This window comes from Xyrauchen texanus, chromosome 50 (assembly GCF_025860055.1).
Source record: "Xyrauchen texanus isolate HMW12.3.18 chromosome 50, RBS_HiC_50CHRs, whole genome shotgun sequence".
In the NCBI taxonomy this organism is placed as follows: Eukaryota; Metazoa; Chordata; class Actinopteri; order Cypriniformes; family Catostomidae; genus Xyrauchen; species Xyrauchen texanus.
Genome location: NC_068325.1, coordinates 18,663,334 through 18,682,508, shown reverse-complemented (window position 1 = coordinate 18,682,508; position 19,175 = coordinate 18,663,334). Strand labels below are relative to the sequence as shown.

At 37.6% G+C, this 19,175-nt stretch overlaps 1 protein-coding gene across 3 annotated transcripts in view; it reads right to left on the bottom strand.

The window, feature by feature from the left end:
* Positions 1–19,175, bottom strand: part of LOC127640932 (tyrosine-protein phosphatase non-receptor type 4-like) — a 44,434-nt gene that overhangs the window by 4,479 nt on the left and 20,780 nt on the right. For 2 of the 3 annotated variants that reach the window (XM_052123652.1, XM_052123650.1), the window contains exons 12-26: positions 18,754–18,926; positions 15,376–15,444; positions 13,104–13,238; positions 12,665–12,823; positions 6,675–6,828; positions 6,522–6,602; positions 6,242–6,298; positions 5,881–6,037; positions 3,119–3,291; positions 2,617–2,707; positions 2,469–2,530; positions 2,226–2,372; positions 1,319–1,447; positions 1,057–1,205; positions 773–908 (exon numbers count right to left, since the gene is read on the bottom strand). In XM_052123652.1, coding sequence (XP_051979612.1) covers positions 773–908; positions 1,057–1,205; positions 1,319–1,447; positions 2,226–2,372; positions 2,469–2,530; positions 2,617–2,707; positions 3,119–3,291; positions 5,881–6,037; positions 6,242–6,298; positions 6,522–6,602; positions 6,675–6,828; positions 12,665–12,823; positions 13,104–13,238; positions 15,376–15,444; positions 18,754–18,926 — 1,872 coding nt within the window. The remainder of the gene's footprint in view (positions 1–772; positions 909–1,056; positions 1,206–1,318; positions 1,448–2,225; positions 2,373–2,468; positions 2,531–2,616; positions 2,708–3,118; positions 3,292–5,880; positions 6,038–6,241; positions 6,299–6,521; positions 6,603–6,674; positions 6,829–12,664; positions 12,824–13,103; positions 13,239–15,375; positions 15,445–18,753; positions 18,927–19,175) is intronic. The other variant, XM_052123651.1, reaches the window with a different exon arrangement.

The following is a 19,175-nucleotide window of genomic DNA, read 5'->3' as shown; positions in this document are numbered from 1 at the left end:
CCTCCACAATATTAATCTACCAGGAGACTGTGACTATACGTTTTCCTACAACAATTGGGAACGTCAACGCCAGTGTCAAACGCCGCTTTGAACTCCGCATGAAAAGCGCTTGAAGGTAAAAATTTAGTTTATGTCGTTTAGCTGATAGCTAAGACTTGCCGTGCTTCTGTAGTGATTAAAATGTGGCTTGCATAGGTCCCATCTGGGCTTGTTTTACATTAAATAGTGTACATAGGAGTAGTGACTCTGGGCGGACACGTTGCAAAGGTTCCACCCTCCCAACAAGTGTTTATACTGGTTTATGCTGTATTAATGGTTAATGCGCGGTAATTATGACAGCCCTAATATAAATATATACACGCATATTGAATAATAATGTATTTATATTAAGTTATCTTTATTTGGGGGCCATTCTCTGCCAATTCTGATGCAAGCGATAAGTTGTGATTAATTCGATTAGTTAATCTTAATGTCATGTAATTGTAAGACTATACTAAAATCACGTTGCAATTTGATTCGCTGGTTTTGCGGTTGACTGTGCTAAAAAGCGTATCTCAAAGCAGTCGCAGTGTGCATGTATCGAACGAGTCTGTGTGGGCTCGCGGACAAGAGTACACTTTGTAAGGCTGAGCGATCAACCGTGCGCAAGACAGTACGGCACGCGGAAAAACGAAGTATATCCGAGCCTTAAGTTGCGAAATGGACCAGACTTTATGCCAATAGTCAACGTCTGACTACTTGAGCCAAAACACAGACACACACATATACTCACAGGAGTCTGAATCATCATAGCACGCTGGTCTCTCATGGTTCTTACGATGTCTAAGGGATACACTGACTGTCCGTTCTCGATCAGACACATTGCTGTCTCCATGGTGATAAGAACGCCAGTGCGACCAATCCCAGCGCTGCAAGAGAACGGGGATGGGTCAATTAATGTGTCTGTATCCTGTAATACACTAAGTTATTCTAATGGTCTCTTTTATATGTATATCAGATTGCATTATGTTTCTTTGATGTTGTGGTGACGTTGCCAGAATGTTATTCAAGCCAGACCTGCAATGCACCACCACCGGTTCTTCTGCATCGCTTCGTTTGCTGCGTACGTGACTGACAAAGCTCAGGAAGTCTGACGAATCATCGGGTACGCCGTGATCCGGCCACGCCAAGTACTGCATCTGACAAATGTGCCTCTCTTCGTTACTCTGAACGCAAATAGACAGATTTGCGTTCTTTGTCATTTTAACAGCACAATCAAACAAATTAAATTCACACCGATCTACAAAAATATGGAATTAAAGCAGAGTAGGTACGCCACCTTCAGGTGTGAAAGGGTCAAATCTCTGATCAGGTATGCAGAGTTCCCTTCCTCTGATACACACGTCACCTGGAAGCCCCCGTAGGTGCCACTTGCAGAAAGGTTTGGCCAATACTGATGACATTTCACCTAAAACAATTACAGTAGCCGACATATAACATTTATGACAACCAGTACAGACAAAAAGCTTTTTGATAATATTATCATTAGATTTCATATTCTTCTTTATAAACTTGTATATAAATGTTATATATTTTCAATTGGAACAGCATATTCATTGGATTGGACTGTGGTTGTTAGGCTTGATGTCAGCAAAATAAAGCCATTTTAAAGGCAAACATAGTTATAACATTTAGACAAAAGGTTATAAACACATTTTTTTATACATCAGTGTTGGGTGTAATATTATTAAAGTAATTAGTTAATGTAATCGAATTACTTTTGTAGGCAAAAGCAGTCCAAATCGATACATTTAAGTTACTGTAATCAGACTTCCAATGAAGTTAATTACTTTTAAGTACTTGGGTTACACATTTGTTTTTTATATTATTTATGTCGAAACCATTTAAAACGTGAATTATGTTCATATCTGTTTGTGTTTCTGTGACAGCTGAAGGGTTAACGACAATAATTTTTAAATCGTTCAAGCAGAAAAACAAACATTATTCGGAGAATATTGTATTGGAAAGTAGTGTAAAAGTAACTGGCAATGTGATTACTTTTGCACGAAGTAATCAGTAAAGTAATCTGATTACTATTTTTACATAAGTAATTTGACATTTGTAGCAGATTACTTATTTTGAGTAACTTACCCGACACTGTGCCCAATAAGACCAATAGGTGTATTTCTTTATGTATACTAAACATTTCTATGTGAATTAAGCGCTGAAGAGTAATGTATGTATACCCTGCCGCGTTCAACTTGCGTTGTAAGCATGACCACTAGGGTGGCGCTCTGTTCCCACACCATCTGCCAGAAGTCAGAGCAGGTACCAGGAAGAGGCCCTTGACAAGCGATGTATCGCTTTACCTCACTTTTACAAGGAATCTCCATCTACAAACACACATATTTTATATGCAAATTGTTCATACGTTATCTTTAAGCCAAAAATTACAACTCAAAATGTAATAAGCACAAAGCAATGCTCACGTTGATGTAATTTGCATTGATATAATCATCCGTCCCCTTCAATATGACTCGAGTGGCATCATCTGCATTATAGAAGAACAGTTCAGCATTTCCAGACATTCATGCAGAACATTAGTTTGTCAAATATAAAGCATCTACTGATACTCACATGGAGAAATGTCCCGATAACGATTTTTCGAGACGTTTTGCGGTAATCTAGCACATGACATGGGCATCCCAGGCCGTTTCCTGTATAGTTGCTAGGGAAGCAAAAAATGACATGTGTTTGAAACTTAAAACCATTTTCAGCCTATATATAGACTCTAATGAGCTTATATGAAGCACATTTCTAATGTAGTGTCTGAAACGTGGTCCATTTGTGCAAGTTTGCAAAAACACCACGAACTTAACTTGAACTAGATACTGTTTATTTATACATGCAGTAAGTTTGTCTAAAGAACTAAATGAAGCTTAAGCTTAGTACACAAGCTCATGACATAAAAAGCAAACTGGGAATAATCAAGGAAGCTTGAGAAGATGAGACTCAATAAAATGACTTGAAAGAAGCTCTAGAATGGATCTAAAGCCACTGACCGAGTTTGTGCTATAAAGTAAATAGAGTCAAACGAACCATTTTATAATCAATGTTAGATAAATGTTAAGTGACTTACATCAAACTGTGCAAGAATGGTCCCGCTGGACAGACTGTCTTTCAGCAGCTTAATGGAGGATTTCAGACTGTCGACCTGTAAGTGGGTTTTGTTGAGGTCTGAAGTCTCAGGAATGTACTGGAAATCCCGTTCCAGGTCCAACTTCTCCTGTTCTTCATCGACATCATAGATCGCTGAAGATAGAGAGAGAGAATGTATTTTAGATTGCCGACAGACAGATATACAGACAGACAGATACAGTGACAAGAAAAAGTATTTGAACCCTTTGGAATTACCTGAATTTATGTATAAAATTGTGTTAAAATCTGGTTTTGATCTTCATCTTAGTTACAATAATGAATAAACACAATCTGTTTTAACTAATAACACACATATTATTGTATTGTTCTTGTACATATTGAATACATCATTCAAACATTCACAGTGAAGGTTGGACAAAGTATGTAAACCCCATATGCCAACGATGTCAACAAAAGCTAATTAGAGTCAGGAGTTGGCAAACCTGGCATCCGATTAAAGAAACTAGATCGGAGGTGTGGGTTAGAGCGACTTTGACTTATAAAAAGCACTCAAACATTTTGAGGTTGCTATTCACCAGAAGCATCTGCTGATGTGGACCGTGTCTCGCAAAAAAGAGATCCCGATCAAGCACTGTTGGTTTGCATAAAGCTGGAAAGAGTTACAAAGTTATCTCTAATAGCTTAGATATTCATCTGTCCACAGTTAGACAAATGGGGATGATTTAGTACTATAGCTACTCTCACTAGAAGTGGCCGTCCAGCCAAGATGACTCAAAGGGCACAGCAGAATGCTTAATGAAGTAAAAAAGAGCCCTAGAGTGACAGATAAAGACTTGAAGGAAACATTGGAACTGGTTAATATATCTGTACATGAGTCCATTATACGGAAAACATTAACCTGTTGATACGCACCCCCTTTTTGAGCACAAACCATGAAAATGACATACCTGAACATAAATGTTTGTATTTACCGGACCCTTTGGTGTATGGACACAGTAGTAGTATCTTTTGAAAGATGACACTTAAGGCAGTATTAATAAATGTTTTTATTTGTTAAAGTTAGAGAAGCCGAAGTTTATAGTAATGGAAATATTTTGTGCTGAACATGTATTTATAATCTAAAAAAAAACAATAATAAAAGTGCCAAGACAACCCAGAAATACAATGTTCTCAAAGTCACGAGTCTAAAGAAGTTATGTTTCAAATTTGAAGATGATCGAACAGAAAATGAGGTTCCTGCAGCTTTTTTCTCTGTAAAATCACTGCCGGTGTACAGAGTAAAATTAAGGCGCCGCCTCTCAAGACGGCACTAAATCTGACAGCACTGCTTGGCTATTATGAATAAAACTATGCCCCATTTTTAAAAATGGACTTTGGGGACAGGCTCATTTTGTTTACAAGACTCTAATATATCAGATCATATACAGTTTTACGACATGAATGCTGCTCAAATTGCAGTTTGTTGAAGAACGATGACGAAGGGTAATTCTTTCAGGTGAGATCTCATGTAAAATGTAGAATATATCAATATTTCTCAAAATGGACAAAAAGTGCTATTGGATGTTTTCCAAGGAACGCTTGTCATGGACGATTGACCCAAGTGTGTTGAACTGGATTCATCTGGCGATCGTTTTTTCATAATAAAGGTATGAAGTCCCGTTTTGATATTGCATGTTTTCATTTGTACTCCTGCACAAATAACTCAATCGCTGTTTCTGGAGCATTGCTATCGTGAAACAGAGATCGGATATCAATGTTGAACCCTTAGACCTTTGAAAAGATGTATAATGTGTTAACATAAATTACATTTATAGACGGTAAATTATATATTGAATGTAAGCATAGTGACGTCACCACCACATGTGGGGGATTGCGTATCAACAGGTTAAACAGGTATGGTGTCCATGGCAGGACGTCACGAAGGAAGCCACCGCTTTCCAACAAAAACATATCTGCATGCCTGAAGTTTGCCAAAGACCACATTGACACACATTTGAGAACTGATGAAACAAAGGTTTAATAGTTTGGCAAGACACGCAGCACTACGTATGGCGTAAAAGGGGCACCGCATACCAACATGAATACCACACGGTGGAGGGAGCATCATGATTTGGGGCTGCTTTGGGCCTGGACTGCTTACCATCATCAAGGGAAAGATTAATTCCTAAGTTTATCAAGTTATCCTACAGGATAATGTCAGGGTGGCTGTGCACCAACTGAAGCTCAGTAGAAGTTGAGTGATGCAGCAGGACAATGACCTTAAACATGGAAGTAAACCCACTACAGAATGGCTTCAAAAAAAGAAAATCCCCCTTTTGGAGTGTCCCAGTCAGAGCCCAGACCTTAACCCAATAGAGATGTCGTTCACACATTTTGTCCAAAATTTCTTCTGAACGTCGTGCAGGTCTAATCCGCAACTACCGGAAATGCTTGTTTGAGGTCATTGCTGCCAAAGCAGCATCAACCAGTTATTAAATCCAAGGGTTCACATACTTTTTCCACAGCACGGTGAGTGTTTAATGGGATGTGTTCAATAAAGCCATGAAAGATTATTGCTGTTTGTGTGCTATCTTCAGCACATTGTGCGAATTTTATGACCATTTAATGCAGAAAACCAGCTAATTCAAAGGGGTTCACATACTTTTTCTTGCCACTGTAAATGGACAGACAGACAGATAGAAGAAAGAGATTTACTTTATGCAATTTCAAGTAATTAAGGGTACCAATCTAAATTTTCCTTACCATTGGGTCTGACAAGCAGAATGAGCTCTCCTGATTGGTCCTCACAGCTGGCTTTGATTAGCATAACCACATCATCATGAGTATGCTCAGAGATATTATGCCCGTTAATCAGCACGACCTGGTCGCCCTCGTTCAGGCGCGGCATGCACATATCAGCCTGCGAGAGGTCAAAGGTAACAGAAGCAGATGAGACCACAGAACAACGATCATCAAATCAAAAATCAACTCATATTCAGACGTCCAACAAACACAATTTAGTCAACAAGCATCATTTTCACAGTCTGCAGTGGCATATTGTACAGCCTCAATGTTGATGGGACAAAACTTCATTTGACAGCTCGAGTTTCAGGTAAAAACACACCGGAGTTCCTGGAGCCACACGGGACACTATGATGGGCATCCTCTGATCGGCGCCACCCTGTGGAGGAGGAGAGATTGACTTGTTAGCACATAAACATTATATTATACACATTATATTAGATAATAAAATCAAGCCATGTGGCATTTGTTTTAAAGGTAGCACAAGCACACTTTCCAAGCAAAACAATTCACAAAATAAGATTTCAAATTGATATTAGAATAGAATAAAATATTAGAAATCCGTTTGAGACCAGCTTGTTATTGAAGAGCCACCTCCGTACCTTAACGTTAAATCCAAATCGTCCGTTTTCGTCTGGCCTCATTTTAATCAGGACGAGATTGTCATGAGGTACCGCTCCATTCTGCAATAAAAGAAACTGAATAGACCCGAAAAAGAGACACAAACACGCAGAAATAGAAAGTGTTTTTCGCACCATGCTTTTTCCAGACGCCGCAGGTACATTGTATAATTCACTGATATGGTCGTCTAGTTGGGACTGTGATCCGCCATTGTGGGTGAGAGGGTCTTTTCTGGTCTGTTTTGGGGGCAGCTCGGGCGGCTGTTCATCAGTTGTTACATCTGAAGACCTGAAAGATCATTAATGCAAATGTTAATTGCAAAATACAATATATTTATACTGTATTTGTTGGTGGTGTTGGTTCAAACCCCACATTAAAAAACGTAAAATATTAACAATGAATGAACTCATAATATTAATAATAATAATACAGCAAATGTCATGTTTTACCTGGAAACAGGTCAATTATACTCATGCATGTGTTTTCTGTGAATACTCGTGCATGTTATATGAGTGTATAGCGCCATCTCTCACATACTGAGAGAAGCATATATCAAACTCTTCTTGTAAAATCACATTCAAACTGCTGTTCATTCTTTACTGTCAGTGCACACCAACATAAAGATATGCATAAAGATAAAATGGAAACGTTTAATGTACACATAAACAGTCTTGAGTGCACACACATAGATTTCAATAAGTATTATCTTGTGCAGTTGGTTCTAAAAGCCTTTTTCATGAGGATCATGTGTGCATAATGTGCTTTTCCTTCTAATCATTTTCAGACTTAAAACAACGTAGCCTAGGCAACAACTAAGATTTATGTTCTGTAGGAAACAGGATGCACAGTCTATCTACTGGGTGTTTAGCGAAGATTTCCAACAATTCATCAAAGCACAGCGTATTTGCATACCAGGCGGAGAGTATTAAGACTTGGGATTGTTGCTCAGAGTGAAGCAATATCTCTCACACACACACACTTTTATGGGGACTTTCCATAGACATAATGGTTTTTATACTGTACAAACTTTATATTCTATCCCCTAAACCTAACCCTACCCCTAAACCTAACCCTCACAGAAAACTTTCTGCATTTTTACATTTTCAAAAAACATCATTTAGTATGATTTATAAGCTGTTTTCCTCATGGGGACCGACAAAATGTCCCCACAAGGTCAAACATTTCGGGTTTTACTATCCTTATGGGGACATTTGGTCCCCACAAAGTGATAAATACACGCGCACGCACGCACGAAAGCCCCACTACTCTGCAGTCTACAGACAGCGCTCAGTGCCACGGCCTCAAAGACATTTACATAATGGAACAAAAAAAGGGGCAAAAATGTCACCGTTACAACGAAGACGAGGATCGATTCGACTGTCGCGCTGAAATAGAAGATATTCAATCCATCTTTTGTGTTGTTTAAAGGTTAAAAATGGGCAAAAACACAACCCAAAATCCGCCAATACCGCTAAATTGACTGTATTAAACAAACTGACGATTTATAGTTATCGTATGGTTCGTAGATTCTGACTAAATTAATGTTAGTTACCCGACACACTTAACGTACAAATTCCAAACTTTATTTTATAAATAAGTTCAGCCTTTGGTGTGCGATCTATTTTTTTTAAAACTCTTACTTCATGGACTGCAACTACTAAATCGTTAAAAACTGAAAAAAAAACGAAAACACTTCACAACAAATGATCAATTCGTTGAGTCTGTACTCTTTTATTGTGACATGTTTAAAAAAGATTTGCACACATGCATTAAAATAAATCAACGTTGATATCCGTCATCGTACAGTTCGTAGATTTACGTTACGAATGTTAGCGATTGCTGGCCCTACTTGGTGTACTCCATTCATACTTTCCTAATACGTTTTTTGCATGCGTTTGCGCTAGTCTTTGACCGTTGTTGTGCGATCTATTTTTGATAGCATGCGTACTTTATGGGCTGCAACTACTAAATCGTTAAATACTGAAAACTAAAATACTTGACAACGAATTATTAATTAGTTGGGTCTGTGCTTGTTTATTTAAAACATTTGTGCACACAAGTATTAAATAAACCAATGTTGATATCCTGCATCGTACAGCTCATAGATTTGGGTTACGAATGTCCATAGTGGCTGAATCCACTTAATGCACTCCATTCAAACTTTGCTTTGTAGATAATTTCAGATAAATTAAGGGCCATTCGAAACATTTGTGTACGTCTGCACTCGCTTTCCATTGCTAGACTTTGACCGTTTCGCTGGGTCAAGCTGTTTTACAATGTTTTGCGCAGGAACGTTGCATTTTTATAGACGTCGAGTCAGGTAAAAAAAGAACGTCAACTTTTAAAATATTGTCTCGAGACACCCAAGCTCGGCCTTTTGTGTTGTTTAAAGATTTAATGTTATCGTATGCTTCGTAGATTTAGACTAAATGGATGTTAGTAGTTGCTTGACCCACGTATAAACTCCAAACTACTGTAAATAATTTCAGCCTTAGGTGTGCTATTTTTGTTAGCATTATAACTTTAAGGACTGCAACTACTAAATTGCTAAATACAAATAATGAAAATACTCAAAAATGAATGATCAATTAGTTGGGTATGTGCTCTTTTATTGTGACGTTTATTAATAATTTTGCACACAACATATATTTAAATAAATCAATATTGATATCCGTCATCGTACATTTCGTAGATTGAGGCTACGTATGTCCGCTAATTAACGTCCCAATTAAATGTACTCCATTTGAAATTGCTTTGAAGATAATTACGGGCTCACACCAAACATAATTTTGTGTTCGTCTGCTCTCTTTTTCTACTGGCTTTCTATGTAAAAATGCACTAGATGGACGTCTTTGACTGCTTTGATGCATCCAGCACTTTTTTCAGCATCTCGCACAGCAGCGACGCGTTTTATAGACGCCACATCAGGTAAAAAGAACAACAACTTTTTAAAACATGCCGCTGGTGATACCAGCATTCTGTTATATGGACTGTGCCGCATCTAACGCGTTTGGTTTGAATGGCCCCTTAGATGCGGCATTTCATTATTATTTTTTTTTTTACTTTTGTCTGCGATAAAATCGTAAATATAATTTAGTTAAATCTGTCCTCATATTGCAATATTAATTTTAACTTTTGTTGCACACAATGTATGAAAGGATGATTTAGGTTAGGAATATCAAGAAATTCAGGACACACTTCATGGACTCCATTAAAACGTAGTTTTTAGATAAATTTTGATAATTTGTCCAAGGTGTGATTTTTTTTTTAATAAACATTAATAAATGTAGCACTACTGTAAAATTTTAAAAATTATTAATCGATAAAATCAATAAGGAAAATAGTTCTCGACGAATGTCAATATTGATAAGTTGTGTTTGTGCTCTAATATTGAAGTTTATAATTGAAAACTATTTTTGCCCCCGATATATAACGTACATTTAAATTATTTTCCAATTAGCACACTGGAAGGAGAGCATTTGATTTTCAATAAAATGCTAGAAATAGATTTTAGATATTTTTATTCCTCATCAAACTAATAATCAACATATTAATCAATTTTAAAACCATTGGTAGTAGAATTACAAAATAAATGTAATTTCCTGTTGACTTATTTATAGTATGTTTGGCATTCAAAAATATAACAATCAATTATTGTTATTTTTGCATATTGTTCTTCTTTTATTACATCTAATTGCATAATAACTTATGATTGGTCTGTCCCATATCACTCATATTTTCTTCAGAAAATTATACATTTGTTTATTCTTTCATATCCTAATCACAGTCTAAACACAACATGGAAAAAACCACCTTTATGCAGAACATGAGAACATAATGTATTGATGGCATACCAGACAAAGTGGACTCGGAAAATTCTGACATTGCGAAATGAGATTGGTGGCATGATCTGAGAAAGGAGGGTGGTGTATGCGTGGCCACAGCTCATTCCGATGGAAAATGTTGCTTTGCTCACCAGCTCCAATTCAATCACTCACACCAGCGTAACACTGAACTGTGCCAACCACAAGCTGAAAGCAATTTCCCTCCGTTTAAACACTTGCAGATTCTCAGGCTGAAAGGTGTGTGAAAATAGCATTTATCCACTGATGTGTCATTTTGACAGAGGTGTGTGGTCACATGATATCAGATTTCAGTGATTGTGCATCTGTGTTTAGTGCTAAAATAAGAACTAATTATCACTGCGGAAACTTTGATGATACAAAATGTGTCAGTCCATCCCTTGTGTACTTTAAAAAGTGTCATGGGACATATTAACACGTTTAAAATTAGGCAAATAGTTTAATTCTTGTTACAAACGTATATTGTGCGTTCAGAAATCAAGACAAAATATCTTATGGCATTTTGCTTTTCAAGTAAACGTGTCTTATTTTAAGAATTTGTATATAGACAAAATCAAGAAAGATTTTATTTTTACAAAATAGGTATCGTTTTAAAGCTTAGAAGCTGTACTTTCCAATGCATGTAGGCATTATGACCAAAACTGAAAAAGTGCTTTGAAATTTTCAGACATATCAGAAGTGCTCTGTTTTGATAATGTATTAGTAATTTTGCACTGCACATATTAATGTAATTGGTAAAAATATAAAACTGATCAAATAGCCATGTGTCATATGTCGTTGGAAAGCTCTAAAAGAGTAGAATACAAGCACCCTAATTGATTTACTCGAAAACAAAAATATAGCGAGTAATAGCCAAGTATATGTCTTTGACGTACATGTTACATGTAAACGGGTGTTTCTTATATGCCGTGTTTTCATTTATAACTACACGAAAAATAAATAGATCATAAAATATCACTACTTAGAGGAGACGGGTATGCAATATAATATAAATATAACGAGCGCAATATAATTGGATGCATAAATCATTAGATAATCCACACCAAGCACAATGTGCTATCTAGCTATAAGCACGATAGATTTCCTGGATCAGATGATTTCATCAGAAATGATGTAGTACGTTGTCCAGCATCATGGAACACAATTCAATCGTATTAGGATTCAGATCACTGCAACCAGAGGCGGAAGTCCTCCAAATATGGGCAGAGAGGATTGTTCACTGTAATTACATATGGCCACCAGAAGTTGGTGCCAAGTACATGACACAGACTCAATGATGACTCAAATGACACAGAACTCAATGAGATCGGTTACTCATGCCTGCATGCTTTGGAGAGAGATTATATCCTTAGTGATTGTTGTATATGCATGTTGCAATTATTATGTTTTGTTTGGAGAGGCTTTTGAACACTAGGATAAATAAATTTTGTAATGCTATAACTTTTGCTTGCTTTGTTGTATCAACACTAAATTTTACTCCGTTACAGTTGACACGATTGGGATCAAAACAAAACCATTTTTTTTTAGCTACCTTATTTAAACTCTGAACTATATAATGTCAAATCAGAAAAAAGTTAATCTTAGATTTTTTTGGTTTTATTTTTCAGCAGTTTCTTAGGCTGAGAGTCTCAAAATGTATCATTAAATTTAGAAAAGTTTTCTTAAACATTTTACCAAAACTTTTCTTTTTTTTTGTCGAGATATAAGCCTTTACTTTTGGGTATGCCACTGAAACAGGAGGTCTTTAAAAACACATTCGGAGCTTAAAGGTTTAAGTTAATAATTAAGTCGATTAAATTGCAACTTTTCAGTACACACGAAAGCAAATACGGTTGTCAAAGCACAACCAAGTCTCAGCATTGTAACATTTTAGCTACTAGCTGCACTAGGTGAAACATTCATGTGGTTTCATCTTGACAAAAACTTGAAAAAACACTGCCAAACACATTAGCAACCAATAAAGTCCAGAATTAAAATAATAAGGATACAAAATTTATTTGAAGGAAAACCTGATATAAAAGGTGACATTTGGCCATTTTGCGATTATAGTCTGATAACGTGACCACCAACGTTATGATGTAAAACAAACACAAATATTTCAGATTCCACAATATTTCTAAGTCACTAATCAATTAAGCAAATTAGCAACAACGACCATGCAATCTCGTTTTTTTTTATATTATACTTATTTATTCGAGATTTGATCTTGGGTGCTTTAAACATGAAATTTTACATATTTAACATAAACATTGGAAACTCACGGTGTCGAGTCCAGACTGATGCTGTTGGCCTGCGTGGATGATGCAGACTTGTGATTAGTGAATGTCTGACATGGTGAGTCATCGATCACATGGTCAACTAGGTGACCAATGGAGGACGGCCTGACCCGCGTGCCCTCAGCGGTAAACAGGGAGTTACTGCTGAGAAAATAAATAAACTAATTAATTACATTTTATAAACTGACTAAACTTGTGTGGGCAAAAAGCATCTCTCAATTGACAGCCATTCCAAACCAGCCAAAATATCAATTTTGCAAGCAACATCTACAAATGTCACAATATTTTATACGTTTCACCAGTGACCATTTTTGTGTCCGCGTAAAGCCTAATTTAGACAATGGAAGAAGCCAAACGTTTTCTCCTAAACGAACTAGCCTGTTCACCCTGTATTTATAAATTAGCATTAAGTGTGTTAACTCACTGATTGGGCGAGTCTGGTGGGGAACGGTTGGGCAGACTCTGGGTTTCCAGTCGATCGTCCGAGAGAGAGTTCCTGCTGACGGTCTCCCAGTCCAAACCACTCATGAGCCTCCGAACCAAAGGTTTACTCGGTGACCTAAAACACATTTGAATAGCATCAACCAGAACCACAAGAAACATCGGAGAATTTACAACGTAATCAGGATTGTTGGCGTTTGTATAACGTACGACCACAACGAAAAATCGCTTTTATTTAAACTTATTCTGAAAACGATTTTGCATTTAAGCAAATCAACAATGCACATTTAAAATATTCCTTTTAAAAATAAAATAAAAGCATTGTACGAAGTGACAAGCACGCAGAGTGTGAGACTTGGGAGACCGTTGTGTATGTGTATATATATATATATAATATATTTAGAAATTTTGATTGAAATATTGTACTGTATAATTGTAGCAGATGAGAAAAGCATTGATTAGACGATACAAAAATTAGCTTTAGAAGTCAAAATATGTTTTGATTTATTCCCATATCATTGAACGTGTCTACTGTACAGTCAATCGCATTCCATTTTCAAATTGAGACGCCCCCTGCTGACGCGGCTCGTAAAAACATGTACTTGAATTGAATTGCTTGAATTGCTCTGATGGTAGTAAAAGATGTTTTTAACTTTTTTTTTAAGCAGCTAAAATATTTTTTATAAATCAAACACACTTAATAAACAGGTTAAATCGACAGTCCTAGATTTTACGTTAAAAATGAACATTTGCGAAAGCGTCCGAAAAAGTGGCACACAAAAAATTGTTTCGAATAAAACGTTCTTTCCCGTTGCAATCTTTGCACGCAGGGTAGCCTACTCCTAAAAATCACAAAAGTTTTCTATAAAAACGCCTAAAAATGCTGTTATTTCAACTTATTCTGTGACTTTAGTATTTACGTAAACTAACAATGCACATTTTAAATAATAGTTGAATTATTATGAAACAAAGACTAGTTTACAAGAAAACGTTCTATGATGTTCGTACACATGGCACTCCTAAAAACCACAAACGTTCTCTAAAAAAGCTTTGATGAAACATTCCTCAAAAGCATCGAAAGTAATTGCCATATTTTATAATATAGTGACAAAAAGTTGCCGTAGTCGAAACAAATACCTGCTAGAAGTATGATGAACCATAAACCTTGAGTTTCAGTCTCAGCATCTTTAAATGAACGCCTTCTCTTGAAGCAAAGAGTGAGTGTGTTTTAACATACGTGCATTCGTCGTGCACATGCCATTCACAGCCATGTGCTACACAGCCCTGATTGCACTTCCTGAGTTTGGGTGTCATTCTGAGAACATCTGACCACACACACACACACCAAAACTGACAGAACAGAGATCTAGATGGGCGCAAACCTTCCCTTTTAAACACACACCCAAACACCTAATCTCACATGCTGTCTAATACAACAGTTATAAATGCTATATATATATATATCCATGTCACTGTCTATAGTGTGTATAGTATACAAATGAATCTACATGCACACACACGCAAAACCACATACACATCCTGTTTACTTGCATTCGTGTTCTATGCATTTATCCATCTGATCAGACAGAGTGATTTCATGCATATTTGTAATTAAAAGTGTACCCATACATTTCTGTGCATTTGGATAGACGCCCTCTCTTTCTTTTCTCCCCAATTTGGAATGCCCAATTCCCAATGCGCTCTAAGTCCTCGTGGTTGCGTAGTGACTCGCCTCAATCCGGGTGGCAGAGGACGAATCTCAGTTGCCTCCACGTCTGAGACCATCAACCCACGCATCTCCCGCGGAGACCTCACGCTATTCTCTGCGGCATCCTCACACAACGCGCCCCACTGAGAGTGAGAACCATATTATAGCGACCACGAGGAGGTTACCCCATGTGACTCTGGCCTCCCTAGCAACCGGGCCAATTTGGTTGCTTAGGAGACCTGGCTGGATTCACTCAGCACACCCTGGATTCGAACTCACGACTCCAGGGGTGGACGTCAGCGTCTTTACTAGCGGAGATACCCAGCCCCCATAGACACCCTTTCTGAAATATTAACGGTGTGCAAATATTCACAAATTCTTTGAAGACTGGCTGGAACGGAAACTGCCGCAACTTTTGTGAGGGCACCACCACATGTGACCGTGTTCAATATGTATACACAATCCTATACTCTTGTTTATCAGTAAACGATGAAGAAAATGAGTTTGCACCATTTTTAACAGCTAATGGTTATTACAAGTGTGTTACCTCACAAAAACTCTGTTCTTGTTGCCTCTTTCCTTCCCATACTGTACGGATTGCACCTCTGTCCTCCCGCTGCAAAAACAAAACGCTGTGATTGTCATTTTTGAAAATGTTGTGTTAGACTCAACATAGATAGCTTTAAAATTGGTCATGACCCAAAATTCAAGCAAAGAACTTGAGGAAAGAGTCCTGGATCCATATGTAAACATTCACAAAATGAAGCTTTTCGTAGCCTATATATTTACCAGATGATGAGCTTGGCAACAGAGGAACATGGAGGAATAAATAAAAAAAGAAATTATTTATTTTTGTCGATAACGGATAGTTCCAAATAGCAACTATCGGCACAGATTAATGGGTCAAACCGATATATCGGTGGACTACCAATCAACATTCGTATTGAGGATTTGTTTTAATAAGAGAAACTATAATTTGGACCAAACAGACTTTACAGCCAAAATTCAATTGTAATTTGTAATGTAAAAACTGAAATACAGAAAACATCTATTAAAAATGAATCCAGTCATGTTTTTTTACTGACTTTTTTAAATAAATAAACACAGGGAAGAATATTTATTTGCATTTACTTATACAGTGCATCCAGAAAGTATTCAAACCCTTAACTCAGTACTTAGTTGAAGCACCTTTGGCAGCGATTACAGCCTCAAGTCTTTTTGGGTATGATGAAACAAGCTTTGCACACCTGGATTTGGGGATTTTCTGCATTCTTCTCTGCAGATCCAATCAAGTTCTGTCAGGTTGGATGGGGACCGTCGGTGGACAGCCAATTTGAGATCTCCCCAGAGATCTACGTTTGGGTTCAAGTCCGGGCTCTGGCTGGGCCACTCAAGGACATTCACAGAGTGGTCCCTAAGCCACTCTTGCATTGTTTTGGCTGTGTGCTTAGGGTCATTGTCCTGTTAGAAGGCAAACCTTTCACCCAGTCTAAGGTCTTGAGCGCTCTGGACCAGGTTTTCTTTAAGGATATCTCCGTATTTTGCGGCATTCATATTTCCTTCAACCCTGACCAGTCCCCCCCAAGTCCCTGCCGCTGAAAAACACCCCACAGCATGATGCAACCACCACCATACTTCACCTTTGGGATGGTATTGTGCAGGTGATGAGCGGTGCCTGGTTTCCTCCAGACATGATGCTTTGAATTAAGGCCAAAGAGTTAAACTTCATTTCATCAGACGAGGAGAGGCTTCTGTCTGGCTACTCTGCCACAAAGCCCAGATCTGTGTAGTGTTGCAGTGATGGTTGTCCTCCATCTCCACACATGATGTCTGGAGCTCAACCAGAGTGACCATTGAGTTCTTGGTCACCTCTCTTACCAAGGGACTTCTCCCCCGATTGCTCAGTTTGGCTGGGCGGCCAGATCTTCCACTTAAGAATTATGGAGGCCACTGTCCTCTTGGGAACATTCAATGCAGTTGAAATATTTTTGTACTCAAACACTGACACACTCTTATCTCTGAGCTCTGCGGGCAGTTCCTTTGACCTCATGGATTGGTTTTTGCTCTGATATGCATTTTCAGTTGTGGGACCTTATATAGACAGATGTGCACCTTTCAAAATCATATCCAATCAACAGAATTTGCCACAGCTGAACTCCAATCAAAGTGAAGAAACATCTCAAAGATGATCCAATGAAATGGGATGCACCTGAGCTAAATTTCAAGTGTCACAGCAAAGGGTCTGAATACTTATATCAATGTGATATTTCAGTTTTTCCTTTTCACTAGGTTATCAAAAAGCAGTTTTGAATTATGGGGTATGATGTGAAAATGTAGATGTGTGTGTAATATGTAACACACACACACACACAAGTTTGGAATAATGTTCAGATTTTGATCTTATGGAAAGAAATTGGTACTTTTCTTCACCAAACATTCAACTGATCACAATGTATAGTCAGGACATTAATATCATGAAAAAGTACTATTACAATTTGAAAGAAATGTTCAGAACTTCTTAAACTACTTCAAAGATTTCTCATCAAAAAATCTTCCACATGCAGTAATGACAGCTTTGCTGATCCTTGTTATTCTAGCAGTCAGTTTGTCCAGATACTGCGGTGGCCTTTCACCCCACACTTCCTGTAGCACTTGATCTTTCACCCCACACTCCCTGTAGCACTTGCCATAGATGTGACTGTCTTGTCGGGCACTTCTCACACACCTCACAGTCTAGCTGATCCCACAAAAGCTCAACGGGGTTAAGATCCATAACACTCTTTTCCAATTATCTGTTGTCCAATGTCTGTGTTTCTTTGCACACTCGAACCTTTTCTTTTTGTTTTTCTGTTTCAAAAGTGGCTTTTTCTTTGCAATTCTTCCCATAAGTCCTCCTGAGTCTTCTCTTTACTGTTGTTCATGAAACTGGTGTTTAGCGGGTAGAATTCAATGAAGCTGTCAGCGGAGGACATGTGAGGCGTCTATTTCTCAATCTAGAGTCTCTGATGCACTTATCCTCTTGTTTAGTTGTACATCTGGCCTTCCACATCTCTTTCTGTCCTGGTTAGAGACAGTTGTGCTTTGTCTTTGAAGACTGTAGTTACAACTTTGTATGAAATCTTCAGTTTTTAGGCAATTTCAAGCATTGTATCGCCTTCATTCCTCAAAACAATGATTGACTGTCGAGTTTCTAGAGAAGTTTCTTTTATGCCAATTTTGACCTAATATTGACCTTAAGACATGCCAGTCTATTGCATACTGTGGCAACTCAAAAACAAACACAATGTTAAGCTTCATTTAACGAACCAAATAGCTTCAGCTGTGTTTGATATAATGGCAAGTGATTTTCTAGAAGCAAATGATCAATTTAGCATGATTACTCAAGGTTAAGGTGTTGGAGTGATGCTGCTGTTTTTTACATCAGTAATGTCCTCACTGTACTTTGTGATCAGTTGAATGCCACTTTGGTGAATTAATTTGTCAATAAAAAAACAAAACATCTGGAACAGTAATGTTTTAAATAATATTGTATTATTTAAAACTTCACTACTGTTGCAAATATTGTCATATGAACAACCTTTTATTTCATTAAATTTTTTTCAGAAGTGGTGCTTTGGATTTAGCAGTGACAGTGCAGTACAGGAAACATTTACCCATAATTAAGAGGTGCAAAACAAAGAGGGAGTGTGACACATGCCATGATCTTCTGGAAGCTTAACTGAGCAAAGAAGAAGCTAATTAACATCATTGTGTAATCAAATATATCATAAATATTCAATACATCACTTAGTCCCAAGCACTACTGGCATAAAATCTTCAGGTTAAACACCTCGTTCATAAATTTAGGCTTCAAAATCAATTTCAACAGCTCTGTTATCCACAACATCCAAACAAACTCACGTTCTACATGTTAGAACTTTCTCACCAGTAGCGGAACTTGGATCCAAGGGTGAAATACTGCAGGAAGAGGCTTCTCTCGGGAGGCATGGGCCGCTCGAGTCTGAAGAATGTATGATGCTCCACGCAGGCCTTCCATAAGTTCTTACAAGCTCTGTAGTTCATCATGTTGAAGCCCAGTAAAGACTCTCTATTCTCATTCTGCGATATAGAGAATTAAAGACGGGATTGGAAAATGATGCATGCCTTACTCAAACTCTCGTCATCCTTATGAGCGCCACGACTCGGAGGATGTGCAATAACCAATAGGCCACAGTTCCAACAGCATTTTACTGATAACTCAAGGTACTGGCTTTAAAGCCAGCCAAAATATATCTGTACTGCTTTGGTTGAGTTTGGACTTTTATACGTGGAAACAACAAATCACGCAATCACATTTCTGTTGCGTTT